We start from the raw sequence: 19,459 nt of genomic DNA on the forward strand, positions 1-19,459 counted from the left end.
CTGTGATTCCCAAAGGCCTAGTTCTTGTTTCCCCACCCCCTCTGATATTCTGTGGGCTGATGTGGTTTGTTTGGGGTTTTCCCTGTCACGTCTTCCATCTTCCTTCTTCTCCTAGAAACCTTACCTCCTGCCCAGGCCCGGACTGGCAATGCCCGTCACCGGGCAATCCCCTGGTAGGCTGCCAGGGGTGGGGGCCGTTTTTTGGGCCAGGCCGGTTTTGTTGCTGGGTGGGGCGGGGCCGATTTTTTGTACTGCACTCAGTACAGTAGTGAAGTCGCTATTTACTTACTACTGTATGGCTGCGTCTGCTCCTTCTCACTGTCTCCTCGCTCCGTGGGGAAAAAAAGCATAATTTAATTAATCTAAGTGCAGCAGTCTCAGGGCCATTTTAAGAGGTGGGTCGGGTCGCGTGCACCGAGCTGATCGCAGATGTCTCCACCGCTGCTGCTGCATCTGCGCAGCCTGCCCAGTCTTTAGTTTACAGTTAGTTAAGTTCACCCACCTTAATGGGGTGGGGGTGGGCGGGCCCGGCTGTTGTTGGTGGTGACACATGCGCATTGGGGCCCGCACAATAAAGTGTGTGAGACCCCAATTCCAGAATCCAGAGAGACCGTGACGGCGAGAGGCCCTCTCTCGCAATCGCCACACTGCCTATAATTTAATTATTTCTAGCCTAGTTCCCCCCCACCCCACATTGGCCCTGCCTGTCCCAGTGTGAGTGTCCACAGTCCCTGGCTGCTGCCGAAGGTTTGCCAGTGCCGCCCGCTGCCAGGTGAGTCAAGTGTTATTTGCATTTTGCAATCAGATAATCTCGTATCTGCGCACTGTGCATTATCTCAGATAAAAAATGCACAGTGCGCAGATACGAGATGTGATGCATGTGAGATAAGTTATCTAGACAAGAGGTGCAACTTACTGGGAAGCGCCGCGCACGTGAACGCTTCACAAGAAATGGAAACTGGCCATTACTTGTTGGCAGCCATATCCGCCCTTTCTCTGACTCCAGGGGCAATAATTGAGTTTATTCTGAAATTGCTAACCGTCTCCTCGTCCTGGAGCGCCAGCTGGTACTGCTTTTCAACTGGTGTCTTTTATGTAGTGGTAGGTGATCATGTCGCCGTCTTCGTCCTGTGTACACATCTCTATTTACGATCAGCTGTTGTCAATCCAATCCCTGTTTTCTCTATCGTGTCACTTTTCTCTTTCTTCTGCCGTTTCTGTCACACGGATTATCCTTTCCACTTCTCTTCTCTACCCTATTACCTTTCTCACCCATATTTGTCCTTCCCTTTCTTCTAACCCCTGCAGTTCCTCCTCTTCCCGTATATTATCACTCCTACGCTGTACGATACCTTTCTACCCATATTTAGTGCCTAGAGGTCCACTCACTGGGGCAGGATGCCTTTCAGGCCACCAGGAGAAAGTGAATCCACAGACCCGACAGGTGCTTCTACACTCTCCCAAGAACCCGCAAGAGTAAGGGTAGCCGACGAACACCACACCGCCGAGGCCCCCAGGGAAGGGGTGGTGACCGGATTCCCCGGGAAAATGTGCAAAGTCATTGCTTTGAAAAGAGGGCTGCAGGCCAGGCCCCTTTATGGAAAAGCCTGCTCAGATAGGGGCCAGAAGCTCTTTCGAATATGAAGATTATTGCAACCTTATGGCCTCGCTTTGCAGTTCTCATGCTCTTGAGGGAAGTGTGCTCCGAGCAGTGGTGGGTGGCTGGCGACATTGGAAAGTGGTAAGGCGCAAAAGCTGCTGATGCGATGTGTTCTGCATCACGGAGCTAGTGAGCATGACTGTCAAAAGGGGCGTCCAGGAGGGTTCTCACTCGAGAAAATTCCGAAAAAAAGGTGGAAAATCATGCACCCCAAAGTAAACCTGATGATTACAAAGCAATTGTGACAGTATTGACCCAAAACATGCAAACTCAGAAAAAACACTCCATGGTTTACAGATTTAAAACTGCCCAGCTACTGTAGTGTGCGAACTCCACAGCACAACAAGCAAGGTTCTAACCAAGTTACCTACACAGGGCAAACAAAGCTGTCTTGTCTGTCCACTCTCCGCAATGCACCTGCCTGACACCCTCCCCTCATAGTCTTGCAATGACGACATTCACAACGACACAGCTACTCCACTCTGTAACTTCACAGTGGACCCGAGAAAACAGCGCTCAGTACCTCATTCACCCATTCTCAATGTATATGCCTGCCCCACAAACCACAAAGACAGACCCCACACCTTAAATCACCGAACCTCCCCTCGTGCCGTCCTTGGAACCTGCATGGAGTGGTCTGAGTGAGATGGCCAGAGCCAGGTCAGAGGCAATGAGAGGAGAAGGAGGAAGAACAGTGAGGAGCTTCATCCCCAGGGAGCACCGAGGCCAGACCCCATCCGATCTGCTATCAAGATGAACCAACACTCCAACATACGGAACACAATACAACTGGAACAAGAAACGAGGGCTGAAACCAAAAGAAATATTGGGTTTCTAGTATTGCAACCCCAGCCCCACTCATGTCGCAACCCTTACAGAGAGCTCAGAACATTCACCATGTGAAGCCTTGTGTAGGGCCGGATTTGCCATAACGGGCACTGGGCATTTCCCCGGTGGGCAGCCAGGGTGGGGGCCGGTTTTGGACCCCTGTAAGGCCGTTTTTCTTACAGGGGCCAGTTTTGCAGATGCAGTGTTTTTGACGTGCACCCCCTGCAGCCCCCATCCCACCTGACCAAGAGGGCTGGTCCGAGCAATTGCCAGGGCTGGTTTGAGTTCCCAGTCAGGCCCTGCTCCTGCCCACTCTTATTCCCCTATGAATCCCCAGTCAGTGAGGCCTGTTGTCCATTCGATCTTAGAGGGTGAATGGGAAAGATTAATTGAGTTAAGGTTTTTGTCCTCTGGGCCGAGGTTTCTGCAGTTCCTAGGCCAGTGAGTGTTTCCTTTTTCTTTCTTTGCTCAGCTGTGCTTTACGTACGTCCACATAAGGATTTACAGTCAGCACTCTTCATCATTAGTCTGTGTATATGGCGTTCTCATTCGGTTTCCACCCACCACAGCATAGAGCATTGGGCAGCGGGTGGGCCCACTTCATCCACTGACTGCCTTGCTCGGGGAGTGAAGGCTTTTTTCCTTATCACGTGTATACAGCTGCCTAAAAAGGAGTGCACAGTGACAGGGCTAGTGTGACTGACCTGCTGGGGCCGCTCCTATGTTTGATATTTTTATGTTTGCCAATTTTTTGCGTTTCCGAAAAAAGCTATTGAAAAACAGTGCACGCTAGCTAAAACTAGACCTATTGGCTTTGCCATTGTTTGGTTGATGTTTAGTCACAGGAGTTCTTATTTCTCCTCCATTTGCTGGGCTCTAGCACACTCCTTCTGATGCACCTTGTCAATTTCCAGTGTCTATTGAGAAAGCTGTTTTGGCATTTAGGGTGGGGCTTCATCAGTCTCGTGAATTGTATTGTTTGGGGTTCTGAAATGAAATGAAATGAAAAGAAGATTTATAAAGCGCGGTGGCTGCTCTGAGGCGTCCTAGTGCTAGAAAAAAAAGTGCTTTCTGGTGAGGCTCCTAGCATCGGGAGTTTAGAAAGATTTCTTAAAGAGGAGGGTTTTTAACTGTCTACGAAATGAAAGGAGGTTGGGGTCGGATCTCAGGTGAAGGGGGAGAGAATTCCACAATTTAGCGGCGTTGTAAGAAAATGACAGGCCTCCACATCTTGATCTCTTAATTGGGGGAACTGTGGCAAGGAAGGCATGAGCAGAGCAAAGCTGTTTGGTAGGATGATAAGGAGTAATTAAGGAGTGGTTAATGACCGGGCCCGCTTTCCAAAATGCTTGATGGGAGATGTAGAGAGTTTTGAAATTACTTCTTTCCCTGACAGGAAGCCACTGCAGGCTTCTCAGGCCGGGTTTTGCTGGGAGGCGGCGGGGGAGCTGAAGCAAAGTTCGGGCAGCACAGTTTTGTATTATCTGGAGTTTTCGTATGGTATATTCAGGGGCTCCTAGGTATAGGGCATTGCCAAAATCAAGGCGGGACTGGATTAAGCCTTGGACCACGATCTGTCTAGCCTCGAAGGGCAAGAGGGGAAGAATCTTCCTGAGAAGTCTAAGGAGGCCAAAGCAGGTGGCTGATAACTTGATTGCCTGACTGTTGAAGCTAAGAGATTTATCCAGCCAGACGCCGAGGCTTTTTATAGTGTCTTTGGGTGTTGGGGGAAGACCGAGGCAGGCGGGCCAGATTGAGTTGATCGTGGGAGAGACGGAGCTACCGAGGAGCATCAGCTTCGTTTTGTCTCCATTAAGTTTGAGACAAGAAGCGGTCATCCAGTTGTTGACTCCTTTCAGGCAGCCCCTCAGATTGACCCGTGCTAGTTGGCTGTCAAGCTGATTGAGGGATACCTCTAGCTGAGTGTCATCGTCATATGTGATGATCTTTATACCAAATGGACGGACAATCTCAGCTAGTGGGCTCATATACACATTAAATAACGTAGGGCTCAGGGATGAGCCCTGTGGTACCCCACAGCCCAGGGGTTTGCTGAGGGAGACGGTGTCACCTTCGAAGACCAGGAATGATCGGTCACTCAAAAAGGATTTGAGCCAGGTTATTGCTGTCCCTGACACTCTCAGGCTAGGAGTCGATGCAGTAGAATTCTGTGATTAACCGTATCGAAAGCGGCACTTAGATCGAGGAGGATGACTGCCACTGATCCCCCCCGATCCAAGATCCCCCTGGCTTCTTGCGTTACCGCGATCAGAGCGGTTTCCGTCCCATGCTTGGGGCGGAAGCCCGTCTGGGAGGGGTCGAGCAGATGGTTACTCTTGAGGAACTCAGTCAGGTGTTTATTGAAGTGTTTCTCGAGGATTTTGCTCATCCAATGAAGCAGGGAGATAGGACGGTAGTTACTGGGATTGTTGGGATCCAGGTTTGGTTTTTTGGTCCTTCACCACTTTTAGAGCTATCCAGGCACCTTATTGTGCCTGGAAATAAACTGCAGTACTGGATTTGTGCTAGACATAGCAGCCTTTCTTACTGAACACTAGGAAGCACTCTATCAGCATCATGCAATTTTGCCTGCCAAACCAGGCATCCTTTGACCGTTCCGGAGTTTTAAAAAAAATCCATCTCCATTATAACTTTAAATCTGCCCTTTTAACCCTACCAGGTATGAATCTCAAACATCTCACTGACTCCCTGTCTGCTTTTGATCCTAAAAGTTGAGGGCAAACCACGGCATCTTCGGCCACACAAGAGTCGTTCAAGAAATGAAAGGGACAGCAAGCGCTATATTATTTAATGCCTTATGAATACTGTTTTTGCATAGCTGCCAAGCTTTCAGATTGCTTATGTGTAACATTTTCACAATTTCAGTGTAATTATGAGTGACATTCAACTACTATGAGTGACACTTTCTTGCGAACAGTACAATGTCACCCACACTTAGTAGCAGCATGGCACAGCCCATAGCCTAAGTCGGACACCTGTTGCCAGGCGGCAGAGAAACAATCAATTAAACAGAGATGCCCTGCCTTAGCCAGCCTGCACCTCCACGGCTGGCCACCAATCAAATTAATGGCATGATCAGATCATAATCCATTGACGTTGTCTGCCCAGGCTCGGTCGTCGAACCAGAGGCAAGCGGGCCACAGGATGTCAGAGAGGCCCCAGCCGGGATCTTCTCCTTGTACAGTTCTTCAATGAGGCCCCTCTTTTACTGCAGTTTAGTCTGACTCAGTTTTTGGCATGTATTTAGAAGCTTTGTTTTAAGGCTGGACATCCACATCTGTTTGATACTATGGATTGAGCATGGGGTGCTTTTTTTTACATTAATTAGGCGGGTATGGGGTTTTGTGCTTTAGTCTTCAAATCCCTCAGGTTCATTTGGCTTGCATATGAGTTTCTGTCATAGCAGGATATTTCCTCGTCACAATATATTGAGATTCCTGTACTTCCCTTTGTACACTAGCGCCATCTTGTGGCCTTTGAAAAACAAGCTCAGCTTTTATGCGTCCATCCCAGCAAAGAGAGAAACTGGAATTACAGCTTTATGCACTCAGGACATGGTTCTTTTACGTAATAATTTTGCGGTAATGTAGAAAAATTACCGGAACTGCGTTCTTCTAACGCGAAATACATGGCACTTGGCTGGGCTGCTTTTGTCAGGTTCATTGTGGTTACAATTATTATTTAAATCATTTCCTCGTTTTACAGGACTAGAAAATAAAGTGATTGACTTTAACTTCAAAATCAAACTTTGAAAGGGTGCCTCCAAACAAACAAGATAGCAAGTACGACAGTTCCTTGGGTCAAAGTGCCAGCTGCATCTGAAGGTCACAGGGTTGAATTTTGACAGCATAGGCTCAGCCTATTATCTTTTACAAGGGTGGCTAAAACGGGTGTCTTAGAGCAGGGTGAGATATTGTTTAATCTATTCTTTAGAGCACCAGAAGGTGGTTCATTTCGTGCGGTGCTAACAGGGCCAGACTGGGAACTCAAACCAGCCCTGGCAATTGGTCGGACCAGCCCTCTTGGTCAGGTGGGATGGGGGCTACAGCGGGTGCACGTCGAAAACACTGCAGCTGCAAAACTGGCCCCAGTAAGAAAAACGGCCTTCGATGGGGGCCAAAATCGGCCCCCACCCTGGCTGCCCACCGGGGAAATGTCCAGTGCCCGTTATGGCCAATCCGGCCCTGCACAAGGCCTCACATGGTGAATGTTCTGAGCTCTCTGTAAGGGTTGCGACATGAGCGGGGCTGGGGTTGCAATACTAGGGACCCAATATTTCTTTTGGTTTCAGCCCTCGTTTCTTGTTTCAGGTGTATTGTGTTCCGTATGTTGGAGTGTTGGTTCATCTTGATAGCAGATCGGATGGGGTCTGGCCTCGGTGCTCCCTGGGGATGAAGCTCCTCACTGTTCTTCCTCCTTCTCCTCTCATTGCCTCTCTTCAGACCACTCCATGCAGGTTCCAAGGACGGCACGAGGGGAGGTTCGGTGATTTAAGGTGTGGGGTCTGTTTTTGTGGTTTGTGGGGCAGGCATATACATTGAGAATGGGTGAATGAGGTACAGGGCGCTGTTTTCTCGGGTCCACTGTGAAGTTACAGAGTGGAGTAGCTGTGTCGTTGTGAATGTCGTCATTTCAAGACTATGAGGGGAGGGTGTCAGGCAGGTGCATTGCGGAGAGTGGACAGACAAGACAGCTTTGTTTGCCCTGTGCTGGTAACATAGTTAGAACCTTGCTTGTTGTGCTGTGGAGTTCGCACACTACAGTAGTTGGGCAGTTTTAAATCTGTAAACCATGGAGTGTTTTTTCTGCGTTTGCATGTTTTGGGTCAATACTGTCACAATTGCTTTGTAATCATAAGGTTTACTTTGGGGTGCATGATTTTTCCACTCTTTTTTTCTGAGTTTTCTCGAGCGAGAACCTCCCTGGACTCCCCTTTTGACAGTCATGCTCACTAGCTCCGTGTTGCAGAACACGTCGCATCAGCAGCTTTTGCGCCTTACCACTTTCCAATGTCGCCAGCCACCCACCACTGCTCGGAGCACACTTCCCTCAAGAGCATGAAAACTGCAAAGCGAGGCCATAAGGTTGCAATAATCTTTATATTCGAAAGAGCTTCGGGCCCCTATCTGAGCAGGCTTTTCCATAAAGGGGCCTGGCCTGCAGCCCTCTTTTTGAAGCAATGACTTAGCACATTTTTCCGGGGAATCCATCCGGTCACCACCCCTTCCCTGGGGGCCTCAGCGGTGTGGTGTTCGCCGGCTACCCTTACTCTTGCGGGTGCTTGGGTGAGTGCTGAAACACCTGTCAGGTCCATGAATTCACTTTCTCCTGATGGCCTGAAAGGCCTCCTGCTCAGTGAGTGGACATCTAGACACTAAACATGGGTAGAAAGGCATTGTAAAGCGTGGGAGTGATAATATACGGGAAGAGGAGGAACTGCAGGGGTTAGAAGAAAGAGAATGACAAATACAGGTGAGAAAGGTAATAGGGTAGAGAAGAGAAGTGGAAAGGTTAATCCGTGTGACAGAAATGGCAGAAGAAAGAGAAAAGTGACGGTAGAGGACGGGACGGGCCACATTTCTAAATTCCTCATTGTCCTTTTGCGAGCACCATCGTTAAGAAACACGGCACTGACACACTAACTACAAAGGTACTCTGTGCGTTGCCCTTTATATATCTGTGGCTGCTTGGGACTCCACCACTTGCTGTGGTTTGGCAATGGGTAAGCGCAAATCCATGGAGGGAGGTGGTGGGGCCATAGAGACAGCTAAACGACAAAAGCGGATTAAAAAGAAGAAACCCAAGGGAACACCGAAGCACAATGGGCTAAATTGCATTATGGACAATATTGACATCATCATTGAGGACTGCCAGTACATTTTAAACGGGGATGTGGGAGTCATACAAGCATCTGAGCAAGAGAAGTCAGGGGGAGACCCGTTTCTCGTCACACAAGAGGTAACTCGCACAGTAACTACCATCCCAGAAATGTTCAGAATGAGTACAAAGCATAGGGCGGCCTCCCCAAACCAGCCTGGTCCAGAGAACATCCGAAAGGGGGGTAAGGCAAACTTACATGAGGGAGGAGCCAATGAGAAGATCACAGCCAACTCCCATGTTGTATCTGTTGTTGTCAATGACCCAACTGTTTGTGCCAATAGGTTTACAGTTCTGGCAGATGTTGAGCCGGAACCAGAAGGAGAAACCATTATTATTAGCGGGTCTGGTAGCTCTCAGCCCCATGTGGTAAACTCTGGCACCATTGGCGACCTGGTCAATCGAGTCCCCTTATTAAGAGACGAGATTGAAGGCCTGAAAGCATTAGTCTTAAATCTAACTAATGCCCCAAATGTCAACCAATGTGTCCCTTGCCAACAAAATTTACCCCCTGCAAATATTTCTGCTATATCTTCTACAGCTTACCCAATTCAATCCCAAGGCACTAGGCAGGTAGTTGGGGGAAAGCCTGCTGTAAAATCTAAGTTGCCAGGCTCTGCTCAAGCTGACGGGGGCACAATGGTCTTAGGGACTGTCGCCAATCCGAGTATAAAGACCACCAAATTATCGGGGAGTGACTCTAGAGTGGCTAACAAGCCTAGTACCAGTACCCAGAAACCTCAGTTAGGATCCATAGGGGGGAGTGTTAGACCAGGGTTGCTACCTAGGAACGGATTAAGAACGGCACTTGGGTCTCTCTCTCATGAGATTGACCCACCTAGGCACCACATGCAGGGTATGGGTAGCTTTGCAACAAATACTATGTACATGACAAATGTTCAAAAGTACCATATGCGACCCAGTGGAATAAGGGAGGGGGCAGACTGTCTGACACTCAAGGCCATACATTGGTTAAGGCAAGTTAGAGGGTGTCAATCGATAATCAGGGAAGACATCATTAGAGCTAGGAGGACGAGCCACCCTGGGGCCTCACAGGATGTCATTGAACAAACCCTTGTCTCTGACACTTTAGCAGAGGACCTATTTAAGATGGAGTATAGATCTAGTCCCCCAGCCCATTCCAGTGTTCAGCTGAGGAAAATGCCCCCTCTACCTTTTTCAATGGCTTTAGCCATGGATGCAGGAAAGACGGGGAAATGGGCACATAGGTCCCGCTTAATTACAACGATTGACTGCCTCAGGGGGGGGTGGGGGGGTTGGAGAGGTATCTTCTGCCCAACAGGTGCACAATGAATGGTATCCCCTCGAAACACGTAGTGGGGCTAAAGGAAGTGAATACTTGGGTCTGGTAGGTTCCTCCCCCATGACAGTGATCGATTTGGATAGCCCAGTGGGTGGGAGGGATCTCAGAATAACTAACAAGGAGACAGCAGGAGATAGCGTTTCCCTGAGCATATGCGGCTCGGTAAACCCTCCATCAACCATTCTTACATCAGGGTATAAACCCAGTGGTATGGTGGGTAGTATAGTCTCATGGAACATCGCGGGATTGGGCCCCAGATTGCATTCACCAGAATGGGTATCATTCATAAATGGTTATGATGTATGCATTTTCCATGAGATATGGGCCTGTGAGCCCCAGTTTCTCTTGGGTTTCCTCAATTTTTTCGTCCCTGCCGTGAAGGGCCCAAAGGGCAGACAAAAAGGGGGGCTGACGATTTGGGCTCGACAGGCACTATTTGAAAAAATAGTAGAACTCCCCACAGGTACTAATGACATCCAGCACATAAGATTAAATGTGACCAAGGGGGAACCGCTAGACATTTACAATTTGTATAGAAGAGGTTCAAATGGGGGGAAATCTCCAGTTCTAGTAGTACTTGATCAGCTGATCGAAGCCCAGCCAAGTGACAACAACATGTTAATGCAGGGGACATGAATATGACCTTTGAGCCCCTATCTATTGAAGATTGGCAATCTGGAGAGGAGGTAGATATAGAGTGGGGGGTCCCTAAGCTGGGTCTAAATCCTGTGAGTAGATGGTCAGCTGAAGTAATTCAGAAGAATGCCTTATGTATTGAAAGGGGGGTAAGAGCTCTGAATGGAAGGTCAGCAAGTGATGGGCAAGGGGCTAATACATTTGATAATGGACGATGGCAAAGTAGAATTGATTATGTCATCTGTAACATGGCGATTTGGCACCTAATGACTGACATGAGGGTGGTCAGTAGGCATGATCCCCTATGTATCACTCACAAACTGTGGGGTGGGGACGTGGAGGGCTCAAACAATATAGTAGAGGGGATAGCAGAGATCGTTCCAACGAACGACATGAGAAGAGTAAAGTGGCCCAAAGTAGCGGTGAACCAAGAGGCCTTAGATAGTATTAACAAAGAATTGGAGACTACTACTGTTGCCATGGAAGCTATGTTGAAGATGAGAACGGAGGGAGGTATAGAAATGGATGAGATCACCAAACTCCATTGTGCATTCTTTAGCCTAATAAAAGGTCACTTCTATAGGGCAGTACGTGTGCAACCTGGTAAGAAAACCTCCCCACATCAAGCAGGGTGGTATAACGCCCAGTATAGGGCAGCAAGAAGTTCACTGGGGATGGCTTTTAAGAGTAAAGTTCCAGCTGCTGTGAGGGAGGCGAGGCAGGTGTATAAGGCCAGTGTTCTCCAGGCCAAGAAGGACGGGGATGAGCAGCATTGGTTAGATCTTAAGGTCGCCAGTTCGGCCAAAGATTCCAGACTATTCTGGAATATAGTTAAGTGGGAGAAAGGTGGCATCCCCGAACCACCCTCAAACTATGTCTCCCAGAGTAGCTGGTTGGACTACTTTGGGCCCCAATACATGTGTCGCCCGGAGGACATCCTGGGAGAACCTGTGACAACTACAGTTTTTAAAATACCACCTTTCATTAAAACTGATGTAGCAATGGCCCTAGATTCAGTGGCGCGGGGCAAGGCCCCGGGTCCAGATGGGGTGCCCGCTGACGTCTTTCTCCACGAAAAAACTTGCTGGGGGAAGTACATCTTGAACCTGGCGAAAGCAGTAGCTTTAGGGGCACCAGTGCCAAAATCGTGGCTGGGGGCAGTAATAATACCCGTATTTAAAAAGGGAGATAAAAACTATACCGGGGAATTACAGGCCCATCAGCCTAATAGTTGCGGTCCAGAAGGTTGTAGGAAAAATTACCCTAACAAAGATCATGAACTGGGTGGAAGAATCTAATGTATTATCTCCCTATCAAGCAGGATTTCGTAAATTGACCAGCACAATAGATCAGATTTTTCAGTTTACCTTGCTATATTGGAAAACAGTGCAGCTGGAGAAGGGTAGTCTGTAAGCTGCTTTCATCGACTTGCGTGCAGCTTTTGATGTAGTCCCCCGCTCCATGCTATGGAAAGTCTTAAGCGAGATGGGTATGCCAGCTGAGATTTTATCCCTGGTCATGAGATTACACGAGGCTAATTATGCAAAGATCCAATGGGGTAGGCATAGCCATGTATCTGAGGAGTTCCCAGTGGAAAGAGGGGTACGCCAAGGCTGTGCCATTGCTCCAACACTTTTTTCCCTATATATTAATGGTGTTGTGGAGCGCATGTTGTCTGCGTCTGTCAATGCTCCAATTTTGGATGGTTTGAAAACACCAATACTACTTTTTGCAGACGACACACTGATACTATCTAAAACCCCTAGTGGCCTCCAGCGTGCCCTGAACATTTTTGAGGACTTCTGCAGGGATCGTGGCCTTGAAGTAAATGTGGCCAAAACAAAGCTCATGACTTTTAATCCTCACCCCAGCTTCGGAGGGAACTTTTTCTTGGATGGCCAAAAGGTGGAAATAGTATCAGACTTCGTCTATCTGGGAGTTCATATAGACAAGGGTGTTAAGGGGAAGAAACATATGGAATTGGCGGCCCTCAAATTCTGCCAAAACATAGGTGTCATAAGTGCTGAGCATAAAAAATCATTGACTAGACCAATCAAGCCAGCACTTCAGGTATATGAGGCCAAAGCAGTTAGCTCTGCGCTATACGGCGCTGAGCTTTGTGGCAATGACAACCTGGTACCACTAACACTCACAGAAAACAAATTCCTCCGAAGCCTCACTGCCCTACCTAAAAGCACACCCATGAAGCCGCTACGTTGCGAGTTGGGTAGGAAAGCCATATCTGATATGGCTAGATTGCGACCCATTCTATACTGGCGTCGCATCTGGGTCACTCCTAAACTCGCACACTACGTAAGGGGCTTCCTGGATGTAATCAACCGTGATAAGGTCCACAAGATAGGTTGGTTAGGGGATTTGCGTAGATCTTTGGGGACTTTGGGTTTGAATGAGCTTTGGGAGAAACCAGAGGTGGTGCAGTTCCCGGCTAAGGAAGTTATAAAAACAAAGTACTGGGAAACAGTAAACCATAGGAACTGGAATGATGCTGACGCTTCTACTTTGGAGGGCCAGTATCTCAAAGTGAAATCTTGCCCTTCCCTCGAGTCTTACTGGGACATTATAACTAAGCCCCAGGAAAGGAAGTTATACTTGCAGCTCAAGGTGGGGTCTATTCCTATTAGATCGTTAACTGGAAGATGGGCCGAAGGTATCTCTTATATTTTTCCATCTTGTAAAGTCTGCACAGAGACCATTGCCCATCTACTGTTTGTATGTGCGGCCTACTGTCTACACCGACGTGTCTGTTTGAGGGCCATGTTCCAACAGCTTGGCACAAGGGACAGTGTTGTGGCCCTTAGAATAATACGTACTAACTCTTTCTTTACCATTGCTGTGGCTATTGCGAAATATTTAGGCTGGGTATGGGCAATTAGAAGAACTTTCCTGGCACAACAATAGGATGTTTAGAGAAATGCAGTCCTTTTTCTGCCCTTCCAATTAGCTATTGAGAATCTGCCCATACATTGGTGTTGAATCTGTATGAATGTTGTGGTTTTATAGTGAATTTTAATGGAAGCCTTGAAGCTTTATTTTTTAACATTTCTGTGATTGTAAATAGGTTTTTAATATTATTGCTATGAATGTATGGTTTTATATGTGTTCTGCTTTTATGAGCTTTTTTACCTCGAATAAAGCATACTTGACTGACTGACTGGAAAAGTGACACGATAGAGAAAACAGGCGGGAGGTTGTAAAGATGTCTCTTTAATAAAGACAGAGACCTTTATTGGGGTGGATAACTTATGTATTATTAAGTCAATATGGCACACAGAGCGCCAAGCGTGTTATCTGCACACTCTCCGGCGCCCGACTGATCGCACTCGGGAATGCGCAATCCCCAAAATGGCCGCCGTTCACGTCACGTCGTTGTCCAAACAAGTAACTTAGTCTGTGGTGGGTTCAGAGTCCATCACCCATCTCATAATTCCGAAATCTAGAGGGTCTCACCACCAATCGCCCACCTCTAGTGGATCTTACCGGAGTGGATGTTGCTTCCTTCTCCCCCTGGGTCAGGCACTCCGCCTCTTTACCTTGGTGGACAACCGATTTCTCCCTGTCCACTGGCTCTTTCCCTTCTCGTCTTGTCATGCTTGCACAAGGGGTTTCTCCACCTTCTTCCTCCAATCCTGGTTCAGTGCTTTCCATTTCTCCTTCCTGATTGTATGTATCATTTCCCGATGTGCTCTGGTCCATCACTTCTGGTTCTCGCACCTCCGGGGCCCATTGTACAATTTTGTTACACCGAGCCATGCGATCCTGAGACCACACATTCCCATCACTCAACCTAGCTGCTCAGCCAAGAACCTCTCTGACTTGGAGTGGTTTGCTGTATTTACTGTCCCCTTTTCGTTGAAGTTTGGCCAGTTTGACTCTCACCCATTCTCCTTCTTCCAATTGCGTGTCCTTTACATTCCTTCTCTTGTTGTAGTGCTTCGAATATATTCTCTGGGCCTTTTCTAAATTTGCTTGAACTACCGCCGTAGACCACTTACTGGTCACTGTCTTCTCCTTCCACGCCAAATTGTCCTTGGTAAATGGGTCTCTTCCTCTAAGAATCTGGAAAGGACTGTACCCCGTCCCGGTGGGGGTGATACGATACGCCCAGATCATGTGTAACAGTTCCTTTTCCCAATCCTTCCCCATCATGATGGCTGCTTGAATGGAGCCCATCAAGACCCTATTGATTCGTTCTACTTGTCCATTTCCTGCGGGATGGTATATGGACGTGTGTTTGGAGCAGACTCCATTCCTTTCCATGAATTTTAGCCATTTGTCTGAAGTGAATTGTGGGCCGTTGTCACTTAATATCGATTTGGGGATGCCTTCTCTGAGGAAAATGGCGGTGAGGAACTTTCGTATGGTGTCTGTGTCCATTTCTTTTTTGACTTGTACTTCTGGCCACTTAGAATATTTGTCTACTAGGACACATAGGTATTTCCGGGTTCCTTGCTCGTCCAGAATAGGTCCCAAAATATCAATGGAGAGCTCTTCCCATGGATTCCTCGATGTGTCGAACTTTCCTATGGACGGCCTCAATGGTGTCACGGTCTTATCAGCTTGTTGACATTGGTTACACTCTCTTACGTGTTGTTCTGTTTGCGTGTCCATGCCTGGCCACCAGTAACCCTGTTTGGCTCTCAGTTTGGTCTTCCCAATTGCTAAATGGCCTTCGTGTAGGATAGCTAATAGTCTGGGGACGAGTCCTTCTGGGAATACTACTATGTCCTCTCAGTACATAAAGACTCCCTTGTCGCCGAGTGAGAGCTCCTCTCTCACTTCAAAGTACTTCCTCATGTCTCCACTAAGATGTCTCTTTTCCGGCCATCCTCTGGTGATGTACCCTTTCACCTCTTGGAGGCTCTTGTCTTCCAGGTAGGCATCCTTCCATTCTTGGTTGCTTATCACCTTCTCCGGGTCTTCCATCAACGCCACCATTTCATCCTCCTCTTCCTTCTCTTCTTCCGCTAATTCCATAGCCGCTGCCCTGCTTAAATAGTCGGCGACTTTGTTTCTGCTGCCCGGGATGTATTCTACATCGTAACGATACTCCAGCAGTTTTAGAGTCATTTTCGCTATTCTCGAGGTGGCACTCGCATGCCCACTGGAGGTTAGGACATGCACCAATGGCTTGTGGTCTGTGCCCCATAGGAACTGGCGAAATCTTCCCATGGCCCAAACCACTGCCAGCATCTCTTTATCAATGACAATGAACTTCTTCTCAGTGTCCGTCAGGGCCCTGGACGCAAAACTGAGGGTCTCCATCGTTCTTCCACCTCTGTCTTGCATAAGGACCGCACCGAGTCCTTTGTCACTGGCATCTGTTGTTACCACTGTCCGCCCTTGTGGGTCGTACCCTTGGAGGGGTATGGCTTGGGTCACATCTTTCTTGACGCCTTCAAACTCCCTCTGAATTTCTTCAGTCCATCCAAACGTTGTCTTCTCTCTTGTCAACAGCCGCATGTGGTGGGTTTTGGAAGCAAAATGCTGTATGAATTTGCTATAATACTCGGCCATGCCTAGGAAGGACCTGACTTCCTCTTTGCTAGCAGGTGGCGGAGCGTCGCATATTGCTCTCACGTTTTCCTTCTTCAGTGTGATCCCTAGTTCAACAATTTCGTGCCCTAGGTAGGTGACGGATGCCATGCCTAGGTGGCATTTCTCCCATTCAGCAGTCAGTCCCTTGTCTTCCAGCACCCTCAGTACCTTGGCCAACTTGGCGTCGTGATCCCGTTGATCACCCCCATGACCAAAATGTCATCTTGGAAGTATTGGACCCCTTCCATGTCCTTGAAGAGACAGTGCATAAGCTTTTGAAAGACCGCCGCTGCCGATGCTAGACCGAAAGGCATTCTGCAGAATTGGTAACATCCGAAGGGGGTGATGAACGATGTCAGCCTCCTGCTCTCCGGGTGTAACGCTATCTGGTGGTAAGCCGACGTCAAGTCGATGGTGGAGTACCATTTCTTTCCTTTGGTCTTCGCCAGCATCTCCTCGATACGGGGCAGCTGGAACTTCTCAACTACAATATTTTTGATTGTTTGACACACAAACTGCCGGTCGGTATCGTTCATCGAGTTCTTCTAGGGCATGTGCATTCACGTCGTCATCACTTGTTTGTCTCTGCTTCGGTACTAGGTTCTTGAACACACTGATTCCCTCCGGGCCCAAGTTGTGTAGTAAGATTCTTCTTTTTCTGACGCTTGTGAAGGCCTCTTCATTCTCGTCCTCCAGGACTTCAATGTAGTTTGTGATGTATTCCTTCCAGTCCTCCCACTTCATTAGGGGCTCTCCCGGTTTAGGTAGGAATGGAACTGGCGCCGTCGCCGCGGATGATTGACCGCACATGGTTTCCCGCCCTATTGGCGCAACAACCTGGGTCTTGGGGCTGCCTGGTGCGCTGTTCTCCTCTCCTTCGCCTGGCCGGGGCTGGGTGTCTCCCTCTTCACCACTATCTACGGCTCCTAGATCCGCCAGTGCTACTACCCAGCCGGGTTCTCCTGCAGGATGTGGCTCCTGTGCTGCCCTGCCGCCTTTCTAGCATGTGGTAAGCCTCAGTGGTGCCCCTCGTACCTCTGTTCATCGACCAATGTTTATTGGTACAGGATGTTGCCACTTCAGCCGCGCTCTGTGTGTCTCCCCTCTTCTCCAGTGGTGTTGCCTGGCTGGCAGGCCTCTCTGCCCTCTGGTATCACTGTAGAGAGATGGCCAGGTCGTTTTTATTTTTTTCGTTCTTCTGTTTGTGTGGGTCCACGCTATTGTTCCTCAGCACCTCGTCGCCATTGTAAAGATGTATCTTTAATAAAGACAGAGACCTTTATTGGGGTGGATAACTTATTTATTAATAAGTCAATATGGCACACAGAGCGCCGAGCGTGTTATCTGCACACTCTCCGGCGCCCGACTAATCGCGCTCGGGAAAGCGCAATCCCCAAAATGGCCGCCGTTCACGTCACGTCGTTACGTAGCGTGAATGACTAGAGCGGCGACTCTACAGAGGTGGAGGGAAAAATAGAGTTACAGCGATTGGATTGACAACAACTGATCGTAAATAGAGATGTGTACAAGAAACGAAGACGGCGGCATTATCACCTACCACTACATAACAGACACCAGTTGAAAAGCAGTACCAGCTGGCGCTCCAGGACGAGGAGACGGTTAGCAATTTCAGAATAAACTCAATTATTGCCCCTGGAGTCAGAGAAAGGGCGAAGATGGCTGCCAACAAGTAATGGCCAGTTTCCATTTCTTGTGAAGCGTTCACGTGCGCGGCGCTTCCCAGTAAGTTGCACCTCTTGTCTAGATAACTTATCTCACATGCATCAATCTCGTATCTACGCACTGTGCATTATTTAGCTGAGATAATGCACAGTGCGCAGATACGAGATTATCTGATTGCAAAATGCAAATAACACTTGACTCACCTGGCAACGGGCGGCACTGGCAAACCTTCGGCAGCAGCCAGGGACTGTGGACACTCACACTGGGACAGGCAGGGCCAAGGTGGGGTGGGGGGGTGGCTAGGCTAGAAATAATTAAATTATAGGCAGGGTGGCGACTGAGAGGAAGGGCCTCTCGCCGTCACGGTCTCTCTGGATTCTGGAATCGGGGTCACGCACACTTTATTGCGCGAGCCCCAATGCGCATGTGTCACCACCAACAACAGCCGGGCCCGCCCACCCCCACAAGGTGGGTGAACTTAACTAACTGTAAACTAAAGACTGAGCAGGCCGCGCAGACACAGCTGCAGTGGTCGAGACATCTGCACACAGCTCAGCGCGTGCACGCGACCCGACCCACCTCCTAAAATGGCCCTGAGACTGCTGCCCTTAGATTAATTAAATTATGCTTTTTTTCCCCACAGAGCGAGGAGACAGTGAGAAGGAGCAGACGCAGCCATACAGTAGTAAGTGACTAGTGACTTCACTACTGTACTGAGTGCAGTACAAAAAATCAGCCCCCGCCCCACCCAGCAACAAAACCGGCCTCCGGCCCAAAAACCGTCCCCCACCCCTGACAGCCTACCGGGGGATTGCCCGGTGCCCGGCATTGATAATCCGGCCAAGGGTGCTATGGGCGGGGCTTGGTTGTCGAACTTACTCATCAGGTCGGGGGCCCCTCCGGCAAGTAGCTGATAGAAGATATGGAAGTTCCTCTCGCCTCTCACGTGCTTCACAACACGAGATTTCTCCAGCAAATCTGTAAGTGCCCAAAACAAAAAAGAAACGTAGTGTGAGTGAGATGGTGAATTTAGGGCCCACAACAGACCTTACAGCTCTTTTTGGTCAAGCCTGCTAGACAACACATGTCACATATGCTGTCTCTTGTGAGTCATATTGTGGCTTACCATGATCAGAGAGGGGCTTGGAGCCCGCCCATTGCATACTATTGTTTGCTTTCCTATCACTCTCATTTACCTGCTTCTTATTCATGCACCAGCTTTTCAATCTTTTGTTAGTTTCTCCCGGAGAGCATTTCCACTTTACAATGTGTGTGTTTGCCTGGCGCCTCTACTCAATATTAGGAACTACTTTTCCTTCTGTGTGAGGATTCACAGAGAATGCATGTGTTTGTGAGCCGACTCCCTTGTGCACTTCTCCCCATCTTGTGCTGTGCCTGTCCCAGAGTGCTTCTCCCCGCCACTCCCTGTTGCGCCCCTGTGAGTTTCTCCATATGGTGTTTACACCCTCACTGGCCCCTGTGCGGCTTCTGTGTCCCTGTCTCTCCCCGTGTTGCTAAATTTTCCTGCGCCCGCCCTCGTGTTTCTTCAATGCCCCCCACCCTCCCTGGGGTGCTTCTGAACCGCATATTTTTTTTGTTTCCCCAGTTGCTTCCATTCCTCGTTGCTTCTGCCACTCTGCCTGCTTTAACCCCTTCCCCGGGGGGGCTATTTTCCCGCTGTGCTGGGGGAGGTGGGCGCGCACGGCGCCCGCATGCTCATGACGAGACGAGCTCGTAATGAGGCACGGCGCTCCTGTGCTCATGACGAGCTCATGACCACACCCGTTCCCGTGGAACGCTCAGCACAGCAGGGGAATTATCCCCGCATGCGAGCGTTCCATGGCTCATGACGAGCTGAGCCCCGTGAGTCCAAT

At 48.9% G+C, this 19,459-nt stretch overlaps 1 protein-coding gene across 1 annotated transcript in view; it reads right to left on the bottom strand.

The window, feature by feature from the left end:
* Positions 1-19,459, bottom strand: part of MYO1A (myosin IA) — a 359,821-nt gene that overhangs the window by 194,125 nt on the left and 146,237 nt on the right. The window contains exon 8 of the mRNA XM_086959948.1: positions 18,465-18,563. Coding sequence (XP_086816074.1) covers positions 18,465-18,563 — 99 coding nt within the window. The remainder of the gene's footprint in view (positions 1-18,464; positions 18,564-19,459) is intronic.

Source organism: Lissotriton vulgaris, chromosome 1_1, assembly GCF_964263255.1.
Source record: "Lissotriton vulgaris chromosome 1_1, aLisVul1.2, whole genome shotgun sequence".
NCBI classification, from domain to species: domain Eukaryota; kingdom Metazoa; phylum Chordata; class Amphibia; order Caudata; family Salamandridae; genus Lissotriton; species Lissotriton vulgaris.